At 36.3% G+C, this 18,838-nt stretch overlaps 1 protein-coding gene across 1 annotated transcript in view; it reads left to right on the forward strand.

The window, feature by feature from the left end:
* PARP11 (poly(ADP-ribose) polymerase family member 11) overlaps positions 1-18,544 on the forward strand; it is a 30,973-nt gene extending 12,429 nt beyond the window's left edge. Inside the window, 5 exon segments of the mRNA XM_027856475.1 lie at positions 2,162-2,237; positions 6,906-6,978; positions 7,070-7,200; positions 11,756-11,907; positions 15,716-18,544. Coding sequence (XP_027712276.1) covers positions 2,162-2,237; positions 6,906-6,978; positions 7,070-7,200; positions 11,756-11,907; positions 15,716-16,032 — 749 coding nt within the window. The 3' untranslated portion in view covers positions 16,033-18,544.
* Positions 18,545-18,838: the final 294 nt, after the last annotated feature.

The raw sequence follows: 18,838 nt of genomic DNA on the forward strand, positions 1-18,838 counted from the left end.
GCAAATTTATCTTTATCCTTGTAAAGAAGAAATGAGAGGCTTTCAGTGACTTGTCAATAACATAGTATCAGACCAAATCAAATATAGGTCCCTGGACTTTGCTGCAAGACTGTACTATAATTAATTTTAGTTTTTTACCTTTATGTCTTTCCTTTGGCTCTTTCATACATTTACTAGCTAATCTAGAAATCATTTGTATTTTCATTCTTGACACATATACATTATCAGGTATAATGTGAAAATTCAATTACTGTTGATCCTATTATTATAAGTTTCTGGTTTCAGTCAGCTGTTTGCTGCCTAGAGCACAGCAATGTAATAATTAGGAGACTTTTTTAAAACAAGTACATTTTGATTGTTATGCAGCTCAGTTTTATACCTATTCTTTCCCTGTTATTGTAAGTAGTGACTTATATGGCAGAGTTAGCAATGTTTCATGGTGGTGTCAGAGTGGTGAAACTTGGTATAGGGATAGTAAAAACTGAGAAGGTTGAAACAGATAAATACCTTAAAAATTGCCATTACATCAAAGTATTTTTTACTATTGCCTTTTCTAACAGCTCATTTTACCAAGAGTTGTAACCACATTCTCCACTCAGAGCTCTCCATAAATTATTGATACTTTAGGAAAAACAAACAAGTAGTTGGTTGCCAAAATTGTCTGTGGGTTGTTTTTCTGCTGAGTATTCAGAAGGAAGATGTCAAGTAGAATCAATCTTCTGTATAAATTATTTTTTTGAATCAGTACTGACACAGTATGTCTTATATAGATACCATTCCTCAGAAAATAATAGTGAGCCATATATTACCACTCATCCCATCAATTCCAGTTCAGTAGAATATCTCTTTATCAAAAAGTAGGAATCCTATATAATGATAAAAGTACCATCAACTCTGTATTTTTTGAGGCATATAAACCTCATGAGTTCAACCCCATTCCACAGTCATCTCCTCTTTACCTCCTGCTACTAGCTTACTGAGTTTCTCTTGCATAAGCCTGACTAAGGATTATAGGAAGCAGATTAAAAAATAATTGTAATTCGAGAAAAAAGCATACAGAATTAGAGCCACATATGAGTATGAACTTGCTTGGTACCTGTACAATAATGTTGCCAATATGATTGGCACAAGGAGCATTCAGGAAGAAAGAAGGTGCCTTTTAAAATCAATACTTCACAGCTGCTTTAAGATCTAGACTTGGAAATGACTTTAGAGTTAATCGAGCTCAATACCCCTCCCTATTTTACTGGTGGTCCAGAGAGGTTAGGTAATTTGCTCAAGGGCTCAGGGTCGGAAAGAGTCCAGCTAGGATTCAAACCCGAGTCTCCTAACTTCACATTCAGGGCTCTTTCCCTTTTGCGTTGCCCTGTATTTGTCCAGATATGTGGACTACTTTATCTTGGAACGACTGAGTGATTCCATTCAGAATGCATGTTGGCTAAGATCTTTCAATGCCTTAGATTCACTTCTCAGCTTTGGTGGATATGTAGAGAAAGACTTAGAGAACGCACCTTGCGGAGGTGGGGAACGGCAGAGGAAGAAATATAGGCTCTTTTATTTATTTTTAATTTTAGGAAATCTTTGTGTAACTTTTATGGTAATAGCTGTATTCTGTTATTTCTTTGGTTTTAACTTAAAATATATGGAAGAGGGAGCATATGGTTATTCCTAAAAAATTCACTGAGTTTTTACAAGTGAACTGTGGTCTTACATCTTTTATTCTTTAGCAAAACTTTTTCGGGCATTGAAAGAACTCCCCCCCCCCCCATACAGACCACAAGATTTGGCACTGTAATTTATTTATCATTTTATTGCTCTAAATTTTCCCAAAGTTAAGAGCTTTTTGTGTCTTAAGTGTGATACAGAAATGAAGGACTTAGCATCATGGGTATCCCGTGAAATTAACCTGTATTATACACGCCTAATTTAAACAGTGAAGATACAGTCCTTTGAGGAATCATTTTATTAGATAATTAATAGGCATGAGATGACGTTATGCCTCTCCCCACCCCCCTACCACCCCGCGCTAAGTACTCCAGCGGTTCTCAAAGCACCATAATTCATGGTTGAGATATAATGCTTAAATGTCTTTGTGGTAATATTTTTAGAGTTTTTCATTTGTTTGATGTTTTGTTTTGTTTTTTCCCGTCTCTGTGTTCAGTGATGAAGCAAATGAATCTGACGACTGGAAAACAGCGCTCAATAAAAAGAGCCCCCTTTTCCATCACTGCATTCAGGTAAGAGTAAAGAGAATCGAATGCGGTAGTCCACCCCCGCCCCGACCCTCAGGCTGACAGTTCTCTAACTTCACACTATGCTAACCTTGCTGTGCAGTATCCATCTCCACTCCTAGCCCTGGCGGCAGCTAGGCTGCTTTCCTCCACTCCTCCTCCCCTTCCCCCCCCAAAAAAACCCCTAACTAAAACTAAAACTACAAAAAGCACCCTCCTCCAAGTAAAACCAGAACTGACGAGCGGTCTGCCGCGGTCTACCGCGGCCGCCCCAGCGGACCCCTGTCTAGGACCTCTGCTTCAGCCGCCGCCGCCGCAGCCGCAGGAACTGCTGCAGCGGAGAGAGCTCTGCTCCGACCCGGTCCGCCAGCGCCTCCCCTGTGTGTCTGTCTTTCATGTGTCTTTGCTTGGTTAAGCATGTCTGGCCCCGGCCCGACTGTCTTCCAGCAGTGTGCGGGCGCCCTCTCGTGGGTGCCGTGGGGTTCTCAGGCGCGGTCTGCCGCTGACTACGAGCGATTACTCACGGAAAGCTAGACAACGGATGGGTGGGGGAACCACTCTGTAGTTTGTAGGTTTTCTTGAATGTAAAAATACTTTTTCTCCCTCTTCTCTTTTTAATTAAACTCAACAAAACACATTATAGCACTCTGTTTAATGATAAAAATTGTTAAATAGTGATTGTGTACCCGTTAGGAGTGCACCACCAGAAGTCACGAGGACTTGAGTTCAAATCAGGTCTCAGACAGTAGCTATGTGACCCTGGGCAAATCACTTAACCCTGTTTGCCTCAGTTTCCTCATCTGCAAAATGAACTGAAGAAGGAAATGACAAACCGCTCCAGTATCTTTGCCAAGGAAGCCCCAAATAGGGTCACAAAGACTTGAATACCACAGAAGGAAAACAGCTATGTATCTATTATATATGCAATAAGATCATAATATGCCCTAGCTGTGTTCTTTTTTCCTGTTACTCTTATCTTTTCTGTATTATAGAAATTCTAGAACAAATAATATAGTAGTTAAAAGCTGCTTGATAATCATGTTAAAGCCTGTGAGGTGAGTTTCAGGAATGGGGCTAGAAAGGACCTTTTGAAACCCATAATGACAACTCACACTTACATAGTACTTTGTAGTTCCAAAATGTCTTTAATTATTTCATTTGCTCTTAACAACAATAGCACTGTATTAGGTAAAGCAAATATTATTATCATGATTTCAAAGATAAGGAAAAACAATAGGACTTTCAAAGGTCACACAGCTTGAACCTGGGACTTGAACTGAAGTATTCAGATTCCAAATCCTTCCTACCTCTCAGCCATGTAATGGGTCATCTACCCTTACATGAATTGCCTATGTTACTTCTAACTCCATTTACTTAAGAACAAAAATTAAAATACTGAAATATTTCCAGGAAATATGACAATTTAGTCAACAAATTTTCCTTGTGGTATAGCAGAAGCACAGATTCCTGTTTTCAGGTGTTGTATTTCACAAACATTTTCCTTTTTGCCTAATTATTCTTAGAAGACTTTTTCTGGACTCCAAAAATAGGATACTAAATCCTAGAGAACGAAGATAAATATTTTTGGTTATTTACATTAAATGAGATTGAGAAGAAAATCTTATATTTTTCTTCTGTTCTAAAATGACTCGGCAAGCAAGTGTTGAAACCCCTCTTCTTTCCTGAGGCATTTGAAATTAAGCTGAATGACATGTTAGAGAATGATCTGTAGAAAAATAGCTATATGCTATTTCTTCTCTCATTTTTTTCAACTGATAAACATTTATATCCTCTCCCTCACACTTCTCCACTGGAAAAAATTTTAAAAGAGAAAAAGAAAAAGAAAACCTATGTAATAAATGTGCATAGTCAAATAAAACAATTTCTCACATTGGCCATGCTCAAAAATATGTCACATTTTGCATATTTAGTCCATCCCCCCCCCCCCACCTGTCAGGAGGCTGGTACTATCATCAGTTCTCTGGAATTCTAGTTGGTCTTTGTGTTGATCAGAGTTTCTTCAGTCTTTCAAGTTGTTCATTTTCACAATACTGTTATTAAAGGATAAATTGTTCTCCTGGTTCTGCTTACTTTACCCATTGACAATTCTTATAAGGCTTTCCCAAAGCCATTGCATTAATCATTTCTTACAGCACAATAGTATTCCATTACATTTATGTATAATAATTTGCTCAGCCATTCTCCAGTTGATAGACAACCTTTTAGTTTACAGTTCTTTGCTACCACAAAAAGGGCTGCTATAAGTATTTTAGTACATATTGGATCTTTTCTTTTTTCTTTTATCTCTTTGGGGACTAATATAGGCCTAGTCATTATGGTGTAAGTGTATCTCCTGGTATGTTCAGGTTAGTAACTTTTTGAGCATAGTTCCAAATTGTTTCCCAGAATGGTTGGACTGATTTACTTCTTCCCCAATAGTGAATTCATGTGCCTTCTCTCCTGTAGCCACTCCAACATTTTTCATTTATATTTTTATCAGCTTTGCTGATTGATGAGTGTGAGGGAGGATTATAGAGTTGCTATAATTTTCATATCTCTAATTATTAGTAATTTTGGACATTTTTTCATATGGCTATTGATAGCTGAGATTTCTTCCCTTGAAAACAGCAATGGCCCTTATAAATTTGAATAAATTCCTTGTATATCTTGGAAATGAAACTATTGTCAGAAACTTGCTACAAAGATTTTTTTTTTTTATAACTAACTACTTTCCTTCTAACCTTAGTTGCATTGGCTTTGTTTGGGCAAAACTTTTTTAATTTCACTTAGTCAAAATTATCCAACTTATCTTCTGGGATCCTTTCTGTCCCTTATTTGATCCTTGGATCCAAAAGGTAAATGCTTTCTTACTTTTCTGATTTGTTTAGGGTGAGATCCTTTTTAAATAAGTCATGTATACATTTAGAGCTTATCTTGGTATATGGCTAAATGCTATTTCTAAGGAGAAATTTTGGAAGGACTAAGTTTTTTCTATGCAACGTTCTATGACTTTTGTTTATATTATACTATAATTGCTTATTAAATGTTATTGAGGATCCCCCCAAATACATGACAATATATTGATAATTATGGAGATTGTACAGAATATAGAGTGCTAATACTTTTTCTTCAAAAAGCTTATAATCTGGAAGTAAAATGTGAACTAAGAATAGAAAATCAATATAATATGTATGTAAATAGCACATTTTGGGTATGGAAAAGCTTGTAAATGGAGTCAGGTGCTTTTTTTCCGTTTCATTAAGGTCAATTTGAGAAAAATACAAAAGTAGGATTGGAATGGAGTGGGATAGGTAGTAGTAACACAAAGGGGGATATGTGATGAGTTTAGAATGCTGTAGAGGAGGAATTCTTAACCTGGGGACTGTGAACTTAGCTTTTACAAAATATACATATGTGTGTGTCTATCTTATCTATATATCTGTATGCATGTATATATGTATATGTATATGTATGTATGTATTTCAACATAATTGGTTTCCTTTGCAATCCTGCATATTTTATGCATTTAAAAACATTATTCTCAGAAAGGGGGCCATAGTCTTAATCAGACTTGCCAAAGAGATCCATGATACAAAAAAGATTAAGAATTTGTGCTCTATAGAGCATGAAAGCTTAAAATTAGAAGCTGATTATTCTTAGAGTTAAATGGAGGACTTTGTAGATTTTTCATCTTTTTCATCTTTCAACAAATATTTGAATGGTATACTATATGGAAGTCATTCTTGCCAGTTGCTGTAGAGGATACAGTGCTAAATAAGAGAAAATCACTGTCCCTTATTATCTAGTAGACCTTATTATCTAATCAGAAAAGATAAGAAATGTATATAACATGTTGGGTTTTTTAAATTGTTATAGTTATTAAAGCCAAAGATGATACACAGAGTGCTTTGGAGATTCAAAATAGGAAGAGATTCCTTCCAGTTGAGATGATCAGCCAGGAATTCATGGACGAGTTGGAATATAAGTTGAGCTTTGAAGGATGAATAGGATTTTAGTAGGTGGAGGTGGGTAAGAGAAGAAGCCATTCCAGGTGGAGAGTCGAGTAGTGTAGAAGTCGAAAACACAAAGTGTATTTGGAGAATGGCCAATAGTCTGGTTTGGATAGAGTAAGAGAAATGTGTAATGGAGCAATCAGTAGTGGCAGATAAAGCTGGGATAATAGGATGAGGTTGGTATATGATAAGCCTTGAATACTAACCAAAGCCTTCAGATTTTATTAACCAGACAATGGGGAACCCTGGAGGCTTTTTAAACAGAGAAGACTCTTAGTTACATTTGTCCTTCTCCTTGTAATCTCATTTGCATAGCAGAAAAACCTGGAAATTTGCTAACATCTGGGCAGTTATAATATATTGGTTTAAAACAGGTTGTAAACTCCTTGAAGGCAGAGATCATTTTGCTTTTTTCTCTGTTTGCCTAATGCCAACCACAATGCTTTGCACATAGTGGGTGTTTAATAAGTATTTGTTGAATTGAATTGTAACTTGCAAGTTGGATTTTGAAACTTTCCCCTAAATTACTACTCTGAGGCCTCCCATTTCTCCAAAACTCAGAACATGAGAACTTAGTATCAGAAGAAAGCTGGCAGATAGTTACAATCAGTTTCTAATGTGTGGTGTTTTGTTTTGTTTTGTTCTGTCATTGTGTTTGAAGTTATATCTGTGAAAATGAGGCTATTCCTGTGCCATCCCATTGGGAGAATGTGAATACTGAAGAACCGTATCAGGTAAGAGCAGAATTTCAGTGCTTCATATGCACAATAGAACCTGTAAAAGAATAAAAGTACATCACTGAAATTATGCAAACCTGTTTTCCAGCTCATTCCTTTGCACAAGCAAACAAATGAATACAACGAAGTTGCTAATCTCTTTGGGAAAACGGTGGACAGCAACCGAATTAAGAGGATTCAGAGGATTCAGAACCTGGACTTGTGGGAGTTTTTTTGCAGGTGAGATGATATCTTAGCTAAATCTTCTTCTGAACATAATAATAGACTACATGTTTTAAGGATATGCAAACACAAATGTTTTAAATGCATTTCATTTTTAAGAACAGCCGAAAAAAAAAAAAGACAAAGGAAATCTTGTTATGTGATTGTGTAACCTTGCCATCTTCTTGTTTTGTCCTTATTGCTTGATCCTCAGGTTTGTATTTTCCTAACAGTGGATAAAAGTTGTTTTTCTTTAATTAAGTGAAATGTAGCAAACTGCTTGCAGCATCATGCATCAATATTGCCTGATGTGATAGTTAAAACTCTAATAAGCACTTCCAGCTTTGCAGATGGAGTTAATACAATTGAAAACAAATCTATCCTGTCTGAAATTTGGTATTGAAAAAGGATATGATTTTGGCTCTAATTATTTTTATCAATAAATTTTGTTTTGATGTAGAAGACAAACTGATCAAGCAAACTCATAAACCTTCTGTAGTGTGCAGTCCTCCAATTAAGTTAAGCAAAGGGACATAAAAGAATGACTGCAATTGATAGATAATGCCTGCATTCTTACACTTTTATAGTTAACTCTTTTAAAAGCAGAGAAAGGTGTATGTTTCAACTTTAATAAGTTGATTCCAATGTTATCTGCTATATTTACCCTGATCTTTATTTAGTGAATTCATTTAATAATAGTAATCAGTGAATATATTGTTTATTTGGCTTTGTTTTCTTCATTATGCATCACTTCATATAAATCTTTCCATATTCCTTTGAATTTATAATCATTTCTTATGGCACAGTACTATTCATGCAACAATTTGTTCAACTATTACCTAATCATTGGGTGATTAATTTGTTTCAGTTTGGGGCTACTAAAAATAGTGATACTATCAATATTGTTATTCAGGTGATATTTTCTTGCTATCAGTAACCTTGGGCTATAAACCTAACAGTAATCAACGTAATTTTTCTTATGTAATTCTAAATTGTTAAAAACAGTCAACTGAGTGTTTGACTCAGTTTTCTGGGTAAATTCTAAAAATTGGAGAGCAGAATTTTTTTTTTGAAAATTTTTGTTTTCTTTTGGAGAATGCTCTAAATAATTTCCTATTAGTTGTTTAAGATTTGGATTTGGGGAAAGGAAATGGACTGATTCCTAGTTGCTGAAGGGCAGAAATGTTTTGAGACTTAGAGATTTGAAGATATTAGATCTCAGTTACCTTAAGTGTGTTGGAAGGATTCTGTAGTTTTCTTAGTGATCTTTTTCAGGTGAAACTAGAAGTCAGATATTGAAAATCACTCTTGTGATACATTCATCTTGTAAAGAACATAGGACTGGAAATTGAGTGACAGTAACCTAACCGATGAATTTCTAGGCTTCGCTTTCCTCATTTGTGAAAGAGGAGTCGGCACTAGATCATGTAGTCATAACATTTGAGAATCAGAGGGAATTTCAGTAGCCATCTCATCCAACTTGTGCATGTAAGGAATACCGATAAATACCTACCTGATAAATGGTCATCTAACCTGTACTTGAAGATTCCCCAGAGAAGGGAACCTACCACTTCTCAAAGCAGCCTGTCCGCTTTTGGACAGCTCTAATTGTTAAGAAGCTTTATCTAACCTAAATTTGTTTCTCTGCAGCTTCCACTCACTGCTTTTGGTTCTGACACCAAATAGAACAAGTGTTATCTTTCAAATACATGAACAAGGCCATCATGTCCCTTGCAGCTTGACATCCATATATTCTGGTTAATTTTATTATTTTCATACTAATGTTGTCTAAAATATTTTTAAAATGGGATTTTGGGATTGTTAATTACAAAGCTTTCTTAGTACTAGTATTTTTGCAATAGAACTTGACTTGTAAAAACTTGGGTATGGGTTTGCTTCTGTTTGGTAAGTGTACAAGCAAATTTCCATATGTCTAAGGTGACCTGAATTTATCTATGCCCTTTATTGTCACAACAGTTTATGTGAAATAAGCCATTTTTCAGTTAGTTTTCCATATGTGTTTTCATTTTTTCCTGTGACAATAGCTTACCATACCAGCAACTTTGAGTTTTAGAGATTTATTCAACTTTTGATTATGTGATTCTCTTACCTATACAATAGATTTCAAAGCCTCTTCCCCTTTCTTTCCCCTTTTTGTATCTTCTGTGGATAAGTCAAAGACTTGTGTAAGATGAGCTAATAAATCCTTAATTCAAATTTAACAAACACTTACTAAATGCCTACTCTTACAGAACCATTTTATATTTTTATAGTCACTATGGCTAAAAACAAACAAACAAACAAAAAACCCAAAACAAAACCAAAAACAAACAAACAAAAAAATCCTATCATCAACCATATGATAAAAAGCTTTTCCATACATAGGCAGATTTTCAGATAGCAAATGTGTTTTCACCTCAGAGCCCTTAATCACAATCTTCAATTTGGTAGAACCTGCCATAGCTTATATTTCACTGGCATATCCTCTGATATGCTCAGGGTCACTTTTATACAAGTAGGCATCAGAAGGAGACTTTTGAAGATGATTCAGCAATTCAGCACACATTTACTAAGCATCTGCTATGTACAAGGCATCATGTTACGTACTGGGTGTACAAATATGAAAAGTAACAGCACCCTCAAGGGGCTTATCTGCTAAGTGGCTCATCCTACTGTCAACACGTATACCCAGGTCTTTCCCCATTGTTTAAAAAAAAAGCAATGCCCCCAAAACCTTCACTTGACCTTGCCATCCTATCAAGCTATCATCTCATAGCTCTCTTCATAGACAAAGAGCTAGAAAAAAGCTATATAATTTCTCACATCCTACTTACTTTTCAACCCCTTGTATTTTGAACGTGGACTTCACCACTAGATTGAATTTGTTCTCTCCAAGGCTCCCAGTTAGCAGGAAGAAGTCAAATGAAGAAAAGAGATCAAACAAAATGAAAAGGGCCAAGACTAAGACTTTTTGAATCCTCCCAGTCCCACTCCCCATTTTAGCTCTACAGTCACAGATAGTCAAGAGACTCCTAGTCCACACTGGAACCGGTTACAAAAAGTCTATGTGTGATCCAAAGTCTCTCCAAGGCACTTCCATTATGAGGTATCCCAGATCTCCTGTAAGCACCTCTTCCACATTGGAAATTGCATCATTGACATTTGGTGCATGTGTCCCCGTGAAACTAGGATCATACATGTAGAGCTAGAAGGGAATCTTCAAGTCATTTAGGTCTCTTTCCCTATTTGATAGTAGAGGAAACTGAGGTCCAGAGAATTAAGTAACTTGTCCAGCGTAGTGAGTGGCAGAGTGGAGATTCAGAGTCAGGTCCTCTGCTGACAAATCCAGCAATCTTTCCAATTCACCTTGCTGTCAGAGCACTATGCCAGATACTGGGAAGACAAAGATGAAAGAGCCCTTAAGCACTTCATAATCTAATATAGAGAAATAATAATCTTATAAATGAGAGTCAGGTAAGTGGACAGCTTAGAGATAGGAGTAAGAGGAGCCTGTCTTTGACTATCTAGGAATCTATTCCATGGCATTGCAACTGCTTAAAGTTATTCCTCAAACTAAGAAATGCCAGAAGATAGGAGATTCTCTCCCTAACTCTCAAAGAAAGGGAAAAGGTAGATTCTGGAAACTACTGGACAATAAAGTCAAATGATTGTGCAATGGACAGAGCATTGGACCTCAGGAAGTCTTGATTCTAAATTTGGCCTCAGACACTTGCTAGCTATATAACCATGGGCAAATCATTTCGTCTCTTTCTGCCTTAGTTTCCTTAACTGTAAAATGGGGATAATAATAGCACCTATCTCCTAGGGTTGTTGTGAGAATCAAATGAGATTAATATATGTAAAAGCTCTTAGCATAGTGCCTGGCATCTAGTAGGTGCTATATAATCCATATATAAGCATCCCTGTGGGCCACATATTGACTTAGTTTTAAATAATGTAATATCTATATCTCTTGTATTTTTGTTTACTCTGTCAAATATTTCCCAATTATGTTTTCATCTGATTCAGGCTGTACTCAGGAATGTTGTAGGCTGCATGTTTGACACCTCTGCTCTAGAAGTCTTCCCACAAAATTCTGTGATTCTTAGTTCATAGAATCATAATATATAGCTCTTTTTTATAAAAAAAAAGCACAGCTAAACTTAACTCTGACCTAATGAGGATTGACATTTAAAGTATAATTTCATTTAAAGTTATCGTATTTATATATATTCCTGTCATAGATGATGGATGTAGCAAACAGAAACATAAAGGCAAACAGTTGCCTTTGCTATGATTGAGCAGTAACCAGTTTTTTTTGTATGAAATATTCAATCTTAGGAGCATGCAAGGGTGTGCAATTTTTATGTGATTTCTTATGTGTTTAAGAGGAGCATATCCATTTACTTAAATGCTATCTGTCCGTTTATGAGTTATATTAAAAACAGGGTCTTCAATTTCATTTCTTTCACATTTTTCTCCTAAATTTTACTTGTTAAGAAAAATTGCTGAAATATTATCTATATTATGCTTCTATTTGGTGGGCTCTTTTTTGTTTGTTTCATATTTTTAGGAAAAAGGCTCAGCTGAAGAAGAAGAGGGGTGTGCCTAAGATCAACGAGCAAATGTTGTTCCATGGCACCAGCAGTGAATTTGTGGAGGCAATCTGCATCCATAACTTTGATTGGAGGATAAATGGCATCCATGCTGCTGTTTTCGGAAAAGGTAATTATCTAATTCTCAAGATTTCAGTTACATTTTGAATCCCACAAGGGAGACAGTCTTTTTCTATTTTACATTGTAAACAAGTGTTTTGTTTTAAGATCAAACAAAATAATGTACATAAGCGCTTCTCATACCTTAAAATAGTATATAAATATCAACTGTTGCTATTTTTATTTAAGGTTTTGGTTATCATTGAGCTCAAAGTAATTGTCTTGAGCCCCTGGTTCTGCCCAGAAGCCTGTGGTATATCCTTAGAAACATCACTGAGGTATACAGAGATTTTACTTGCTCCATGTATGAATTAGAAGTAAAACTTGTACTCCTTTAACTGATGTAGAAGTGATTCTGATCCCGGTTGTCTTGTTAAAAATAGTCATCAAAAAGTATTTATTGATCAAGTATTACATGATCTTGTATCATACTCAGCACAGTGCAAATAGACACAGTCCCTGTTTCTTAGCTTATCTGCTAAAACAGGCAACATTTCATGTGAAGTATATAACAAAACTACACAATTGTAGAGGCAAACAAAGAATTTGCATTCTGCATAAGCATAAATGTAAATGTTATAGAAAGAGAGTATGGAACAAAGCAAGTTATTTGCATGGTGGTGAAGAACAAGGATAAATGTCAGGAAAGAATCATTTTCTCTCTTTCATTTGGTTTTGAAAGTCTAACTTCTCCCAGGTATGTAAGTAAATCAGCAAGAGATGAGGAGAGAAAACTAAGAACTTTACAATAGCATTTATGGTCTTTTATTTCTTAATTCTAAGTATGTGATACATCTTTGTGTGTGTGTGTGTGTGTGTGTGTGTGAAAAAGACTGAGTTTTAGTGGTCTGCATGCTCAGTATGAGTCAACAGCATGACATAACAGACAAAAGTATCCCAAAAAATCTCATGCAATTTGTAGGCTACATTGAAAGCCATTCTGTCCAGAGCAAAGGATTTTGTCTTTCACTGTCTTCTTCCATGTTCAGACCACATTTGGAGTACGGTTTTCAGTTCTGGGCATTACATTTTTGAACAAGTTGGTATGTTCCCAGAAGAGCATGACCAGAGTGAAAAGAGGATTAGAGAGCTGGACACTTAGTTGAAACACTGGAGAATATTTAGTTTGAATAAGATTTAAGGAAAGAAGAAAGGTGAATGTTGTTGTCTTCATGTATTTAAAGGGTTATCATGAAGAAGAGAGAACAGAGAGGATAGAGCCAGGATGAAATGTTGAAGGAGGTATACTGACCACGTCACTCTCCTTCTCCAGAATGCTTCTAGGACCAAATGTCATCTGACTTGTCTTTAAAGTCCTGCACAGTCAGGCTACCTGTTCAGGCTTATTTTAGACTTTCCTACTCCTGGGTTCTAGTCCAACTAGCCTACCTGCTATTCTAGAACTTGTATTCCACCTATTGCTTCCATGCTTTTGCAAAGGTTGTTCTCCATGACTGGACAACACTTACTAGCTGTGTTACCCTGGGCAAGTCATTTAACTCTGTTTGCTTCAGTTTCCTCATGTAAAATGAGCTGGAGAAGGAAATGGCAAACCACCCCAGAAGAATGCCAAGAAAACCCCAAATGGGGTCATAAAGAATTGAGCATGACTGAACAACAGCAGCAAGCTTTCTTTATGGATCAGCTCAAGTGCCACCTCCTATGAGAAGCCTTTTTTGAGGCCCCTCATTTGTAGTGCTTTCTCTCTTCTCGGTTATCTTTTTCTTTGTGTCTCTTTATGTGTTACTTCAGTGGAATGTAAGGTTCTTGGGGGCAAAAGACCTTTTGTTGTTTCTGTTTTTTTATCCCCAGTGTCTAGGACAGTGCCTTGTATGTGGTAGGCATATTGATCTAAATTGAATGTAAGGAAATGTAAAGAATATAAGGAATGTAAGGAAAAACATCCTAATAATTAAGTATGTCCAGAAGTAGAATTGGGAATAAATTCTTCCTCTTTAAACAGTGGATGGATAACCACTTGTCAATGTAGTTATAGATGAGGATTGCCTACATGAACTTGGATAAGTCACTACAGTACCTCTTGTGTTCTCAGTTTCCTTATTTATAAAATGAAAATATTGAATTAGATAATCTCAAAAGCTCCTTTTCAGCTCTTAATTTTTTTTTGTTTCTATGATTCTCGTTCATATGTGGTATGGCCTCTTAGGTAATTTCCATCTCTGAGATTATGTGAAGATAATTAGTTGCAAGGCATTCCAGTTAAAATCAGGAAGATTTTTAGAATGCATAAATGTGTGAAGCCTGGGGAAGAAAGGAGAAAAACAGTTCAGAGACTTCATTCCATTCACTGAACAATAAGGGTCAAAAGATAATACCAATGCTGTAGGGCTTCAAAAATCCCAAAATATGTTTGAAGTAGATATTAGCTTAGCAATATTGTTTTTATACCCACTCTATTACAGGATCCTGCTGCTTTAGTCTTTGTATTTTAGCATCAAACCAGGGAAATTTTTTCTCTTTTTGAATTTGAGAGGCATAGCAGATGGAGCACTGGACTTAGAGTCATTAGATGAGAGTTTGAATTCCATCTTAGACACTTAATAGTGTGATTATGATTAAGTTATTTAACCTTTCAGAGGCTCAGTTTCATCATTATAAAATGGGGATACTAATTCTTGCACTAATTCTCAATTATTGTGAGGAAAACACTGCAAAACCTTAAAGTGAGAGATAAAGAAAAAAAAAGAAAAAAGGAAGTAAGAAAGAAAGAAAGAAAAGAAAGGAAGGAAGGAAGAGAATGTACTGTTTCCTATGTGCCAAATACTGCCAAGCATAAGCAAACTAGTCCCTGCCCTTAAGGAGCTTACATTCTAATGCAGGAAGACAGTCCATTCAGAGGAACTAAAGAGGCTGGGAAGGGAGGAGAGGCTAGCATGGAGATGGCCGCAAAGACCTGAGCCCAGCAAAATAAGAACCATGGGTGAAAACCAAGATTCCATGGGGGAGAAGATAGATATAATGGACCAGTCATCAAGTGGAGAAGGCAGGGAAGTGCCATAATTGCCCTATAAATGTGAGTTATTATTTCTTCAGCAGTATTGGCTTTTGAAATTATTTTAGCAGGTAGGTGGTGTAATAGACAGAACACTGGTCCTGGAGTCAGGAAGCCCTGAGTTCAAATGAGGTAGCTGATTTGACCCTGGGCAAGTCATTTTACCTCTGTTTGCCTCTGTTTCCTCATGTATAAAATGAGGATAATAATAGCATCTACATCCCAGAGTGGTTGTGAGGATATAAAGGAGATAGTATTTATAAAGCATTTTGCAAGCCTTAATGGGCTGTGTAAATACTAAGATTTTTTTTTTTGGCCAAGTACAAAATCTTGTTATTGATAGACATACTGTTGAGTTCATAAGATCTTAGATTGAGTGCTAAAGAGATTTTCAAGGTATGTAATCCATCTGCCTCATTTTACAGATGAGAACAAAAGACTCTGGGAAGTTAAATGACTTTAACTAAGCCAATGTTAAGACCCACCCCTCAAGCCTTAGTTGCCTCATTTGTGAAATGGTAATAACAATTGTACAACCTACCTAATGTGGCTGCTGTGGGGATCCATGAGGTAATGCTGGTGTAAAGCTTTGCAAACTTTAAGGTGCTTGGATAAATACGAGTTAGTATTTTCATCCCTGGCACATGGCCACATGTCCTTTTTAGAAAGATCTGCAAATAATGAGATTCAATATCTAACCTCAGTCTGTTTTACTGTATATTTACTCCCTTGAAAATCAGAATATTTTTTCTTACTTCAGTCAGTCTCTGGAATAATGATGACTTTTTTGTCCTTTTCCCTCAAGGAACCTACTTTGCCAGAGATGCCGCGTACTCCAGTCGCTTCTGCAAAGATGACATGAAGCATGGATCTACTTTCCAGATTCATGGCGTCAACTTGCAGCAGCGACACTTGTTCAGAACATACAAGTCCATGTTCCTTGCGCGAGTGCTCATTGGAGATTACATAAATGGAGACTCCAAATACATGCGTCCTCCTTCCAAAGATGGGAGCTTTGTGAATTTATATGACAGCTGTGTTGATAATACCTGGAATCCAAAGATCTTTGTCGTTTTTGATGCCAATCAGATCTATCCTGAGTATTTAATAGAGTTCCACTGAGCTGTTTGTCTAAGTGGTGATTATGGATGGTTGTTGCCTCTTTGTGAAAGAAATTGATATATCTGTTATACAGTCCCTAAATGTTTAGTAATCTGATCAGCTTTTGAAACAGATGTGAAGCGTGGCTTTTACCTTAAAGACGCACTGGGCCTTATGTATTTCTTTCAAAGGACTAATTAGGAAATAAATGATTCTGTTGCCTTTTAAGAAATAAGGTAGCAAAGAAGCTTTTTCAGAGCTGAAATAACAGCCTCACTTAAGCATTCAAAAGTTTTGAAAGTTTACTTGTCTGTTAACAGAATGTGATTTTTCAATTTAAAGGCTAAAGAATTCCTATATTAAGTCTTTGGGAGAAATACAGATCTTGGCATATATGTACTGTGCTGTGATTTCCAAACTTTTGTAAGAATTTACCCTTTTTAATGTAACTCTCATGTTGTGCTGCTTTGTGTGCTTTCTAGAGAGTGAAGTTGCAAACTGTAGATTAAACAGATGAGAAATAGCCACAGTGCTATCACAGGAGCTGATAGGACTGCCAAGGTGCAGTGCACTACTGTTTCAGATTTCCTTGAAAAAGCATGCTGCAAGGCCCAGACTTGCTTACATCATTCAGTGTTCTCTCCTCCAGCTGAATTGACAAAAGCTGTAGGCCATTGAGCCTATAGTCCATTAACAGCTCCTTTGGAGCTGTCTGCACCAAATCCTGCTGCACAAGGTGTATATCCTGTTCTGAAAAGTGTGACTTTTTAATTTATTGCTCTGAATCCCCTTTTCCCTGTTTGTTTCTTGGAGTGTCTTCTGTGAACTTCTGAGATTTATATCTCTTTCCTACTATTCCCTTGTGATTTACGTAACTTAGTTACATTTGGATTCTGTGTGTCTTCTTGTTGTATTAATACAAAGTTTGTAGCACTTTGAAGGTTTGCTATGTACTTGTAAGTAGCAGTGGACAATCTTTTGAAAACTTAGGTACAATTCACAAATCCACTTTATGGAGGCCTTTTCTACATTCCATCTATTTTGATATTTCATTATAAGGAAGAGCTGGTGCCAAACTTTTCCTTGAAAACTTTTCTCAGCTCATATGAATGCTTTGAGGGGTTGTTGTTTCTACATTAGCATCATTAGACATTTTCAGCCTGAGGTTAAAACTAACTTCCCAGTAAGATCTGGTCTAATATCCTATGGACTGTCATAGTGTGGGCTGGTAAGGTAACTAGAAATGAAATGTGTGAAGAACAAGATTAGTGTTGACTGATCTTCAGGAATCATATTTTTCCTAAGTTTTTCTAATATCTGACTGCATGTGTAAGCATCACCCAAAAGAAATAATGTATGTAGTACCTACTTTGAAGCACTTGCTCAGTGCAGCAAAGCCTTCTGGCCTCAAACTTTTAGACCAATCAGCCTGTTTAGATGAAGTGAGCCAAGAATTGTAAAGGTAATTGTGATAGGGGGAAATGTTGAGGGAACAAACTATGAATGAATCCAGAGATCATTGGGCAGTCATTCTGCTTTGACAAAGTGGTGGCTAGTTGAATGAAGGGAGAAACAATATTACTGACATTAGGAATTCAGGGTAAGATTGTTTTGCAAAATGAGCAGTTATTTGCACCCTGAAAATTTTTCTCATTTTCCTCTCTCCAGCAAGGTATATCTTTCAACCTCAGGATGAATGCTTTTCTCATTGATTCCATGACCATCAAAATGGAGTAAATAAGGTGGAAGGTTGAGGTCTCCTTTTCCAAAATTGTGTTTAAATCCAGGCTATCTGTGAGTCCAAAGTGGGGTCCCAACAAAGCAGTGCATAGTAACTCTGAGCTTAACCAGTTGACTTACATATAGTAACCTTTTTAAAAGAAGGTAAGAAAAGATATGTTGTATCTTGCCTAAATTTGCTGAGAATGCACTGCTATTAATTTTTTGATTGATACATTCTGTTTTCACATGACAGATACTTCCCAATAAATACTCAATCATCACTACAAACAAACTACATTCCTCAAAGCATGCTATCCGGACAGGATAAGCCTGCAAGATCATAGCACATGATAGTTTTCATGTTTGTAGTTGTGAACAGACCCAGTTAAACCTGAGTACAGAATCAGAGATTTTTACAAATGTTAGTTCTTGGTTTCCTTTTTTGTTTTTTTGGTTTTTTTTCAAAAACTTGAATTGGGAATTGTTACCCACAATTGATAAATAATATGATGCCTGGACTCATCCATTTACTGTCCTTTTAGTGAAGAAAAGATTGTCCTAAGTTAACAGAATATTTTAAATGTACTTAGTTAAATGGTGTGAATTCTTGTTTTTTGTAATTTTTCCTTCTTGGAATGTGATGAGATAGAAAGCAAAAGAGTGTGTAGGAAAACATCATTTGATGAAGCTTTTGGTGATGAAATGAGCATATTCTAAAAAGATGAGCACATTTCATGTTCAGAATGTAGATGTTGCTAGTAAGGAATTTGGAGATGTTTTTGCTAGACTAAATAAAGTGGTTTTACACACATTTGTTGAAGCATTCTTTAGTTATTCTTGAGTTTTGTATGTGTGCTGAATGTGTGACTATGAATATGTTGTCCCTTTCCTCACCATGCAATATGTAGTCTCATCCATTGAGTTCAAATATGCTTCAAAGGAATTTTCAGCTTTTAGCTCTCACGTTCACCCTTAAAGATGAAGGAGGTACCTTATCTTTACTTTGACCCCTTCTGAGCAATAATCTCAAACAACTTGTGCAGAGAACCTTTCTCTTTATTGAAAATCCCCAAACAGATCCAAACCTGTTAGTTACAGCCACCTT

The sequence above is a fragment of the Vombatus ursinus genome, unplaced genomic scaffold (assembly GCF_900497805.2).
Source record: "Vombatus ursinus unplaced genomic scaffold, bare-nosed wombat genome assembly UNPS02011431.1, whole genome shotgun sequence".
Taxonomy (NCBI): domain Eukaryota; kingdom Metazoa; phylum Chordata; class Mammalia; order Diprotodontia; family Vombatidae; genus Vombatus; species Vombatus ursinus.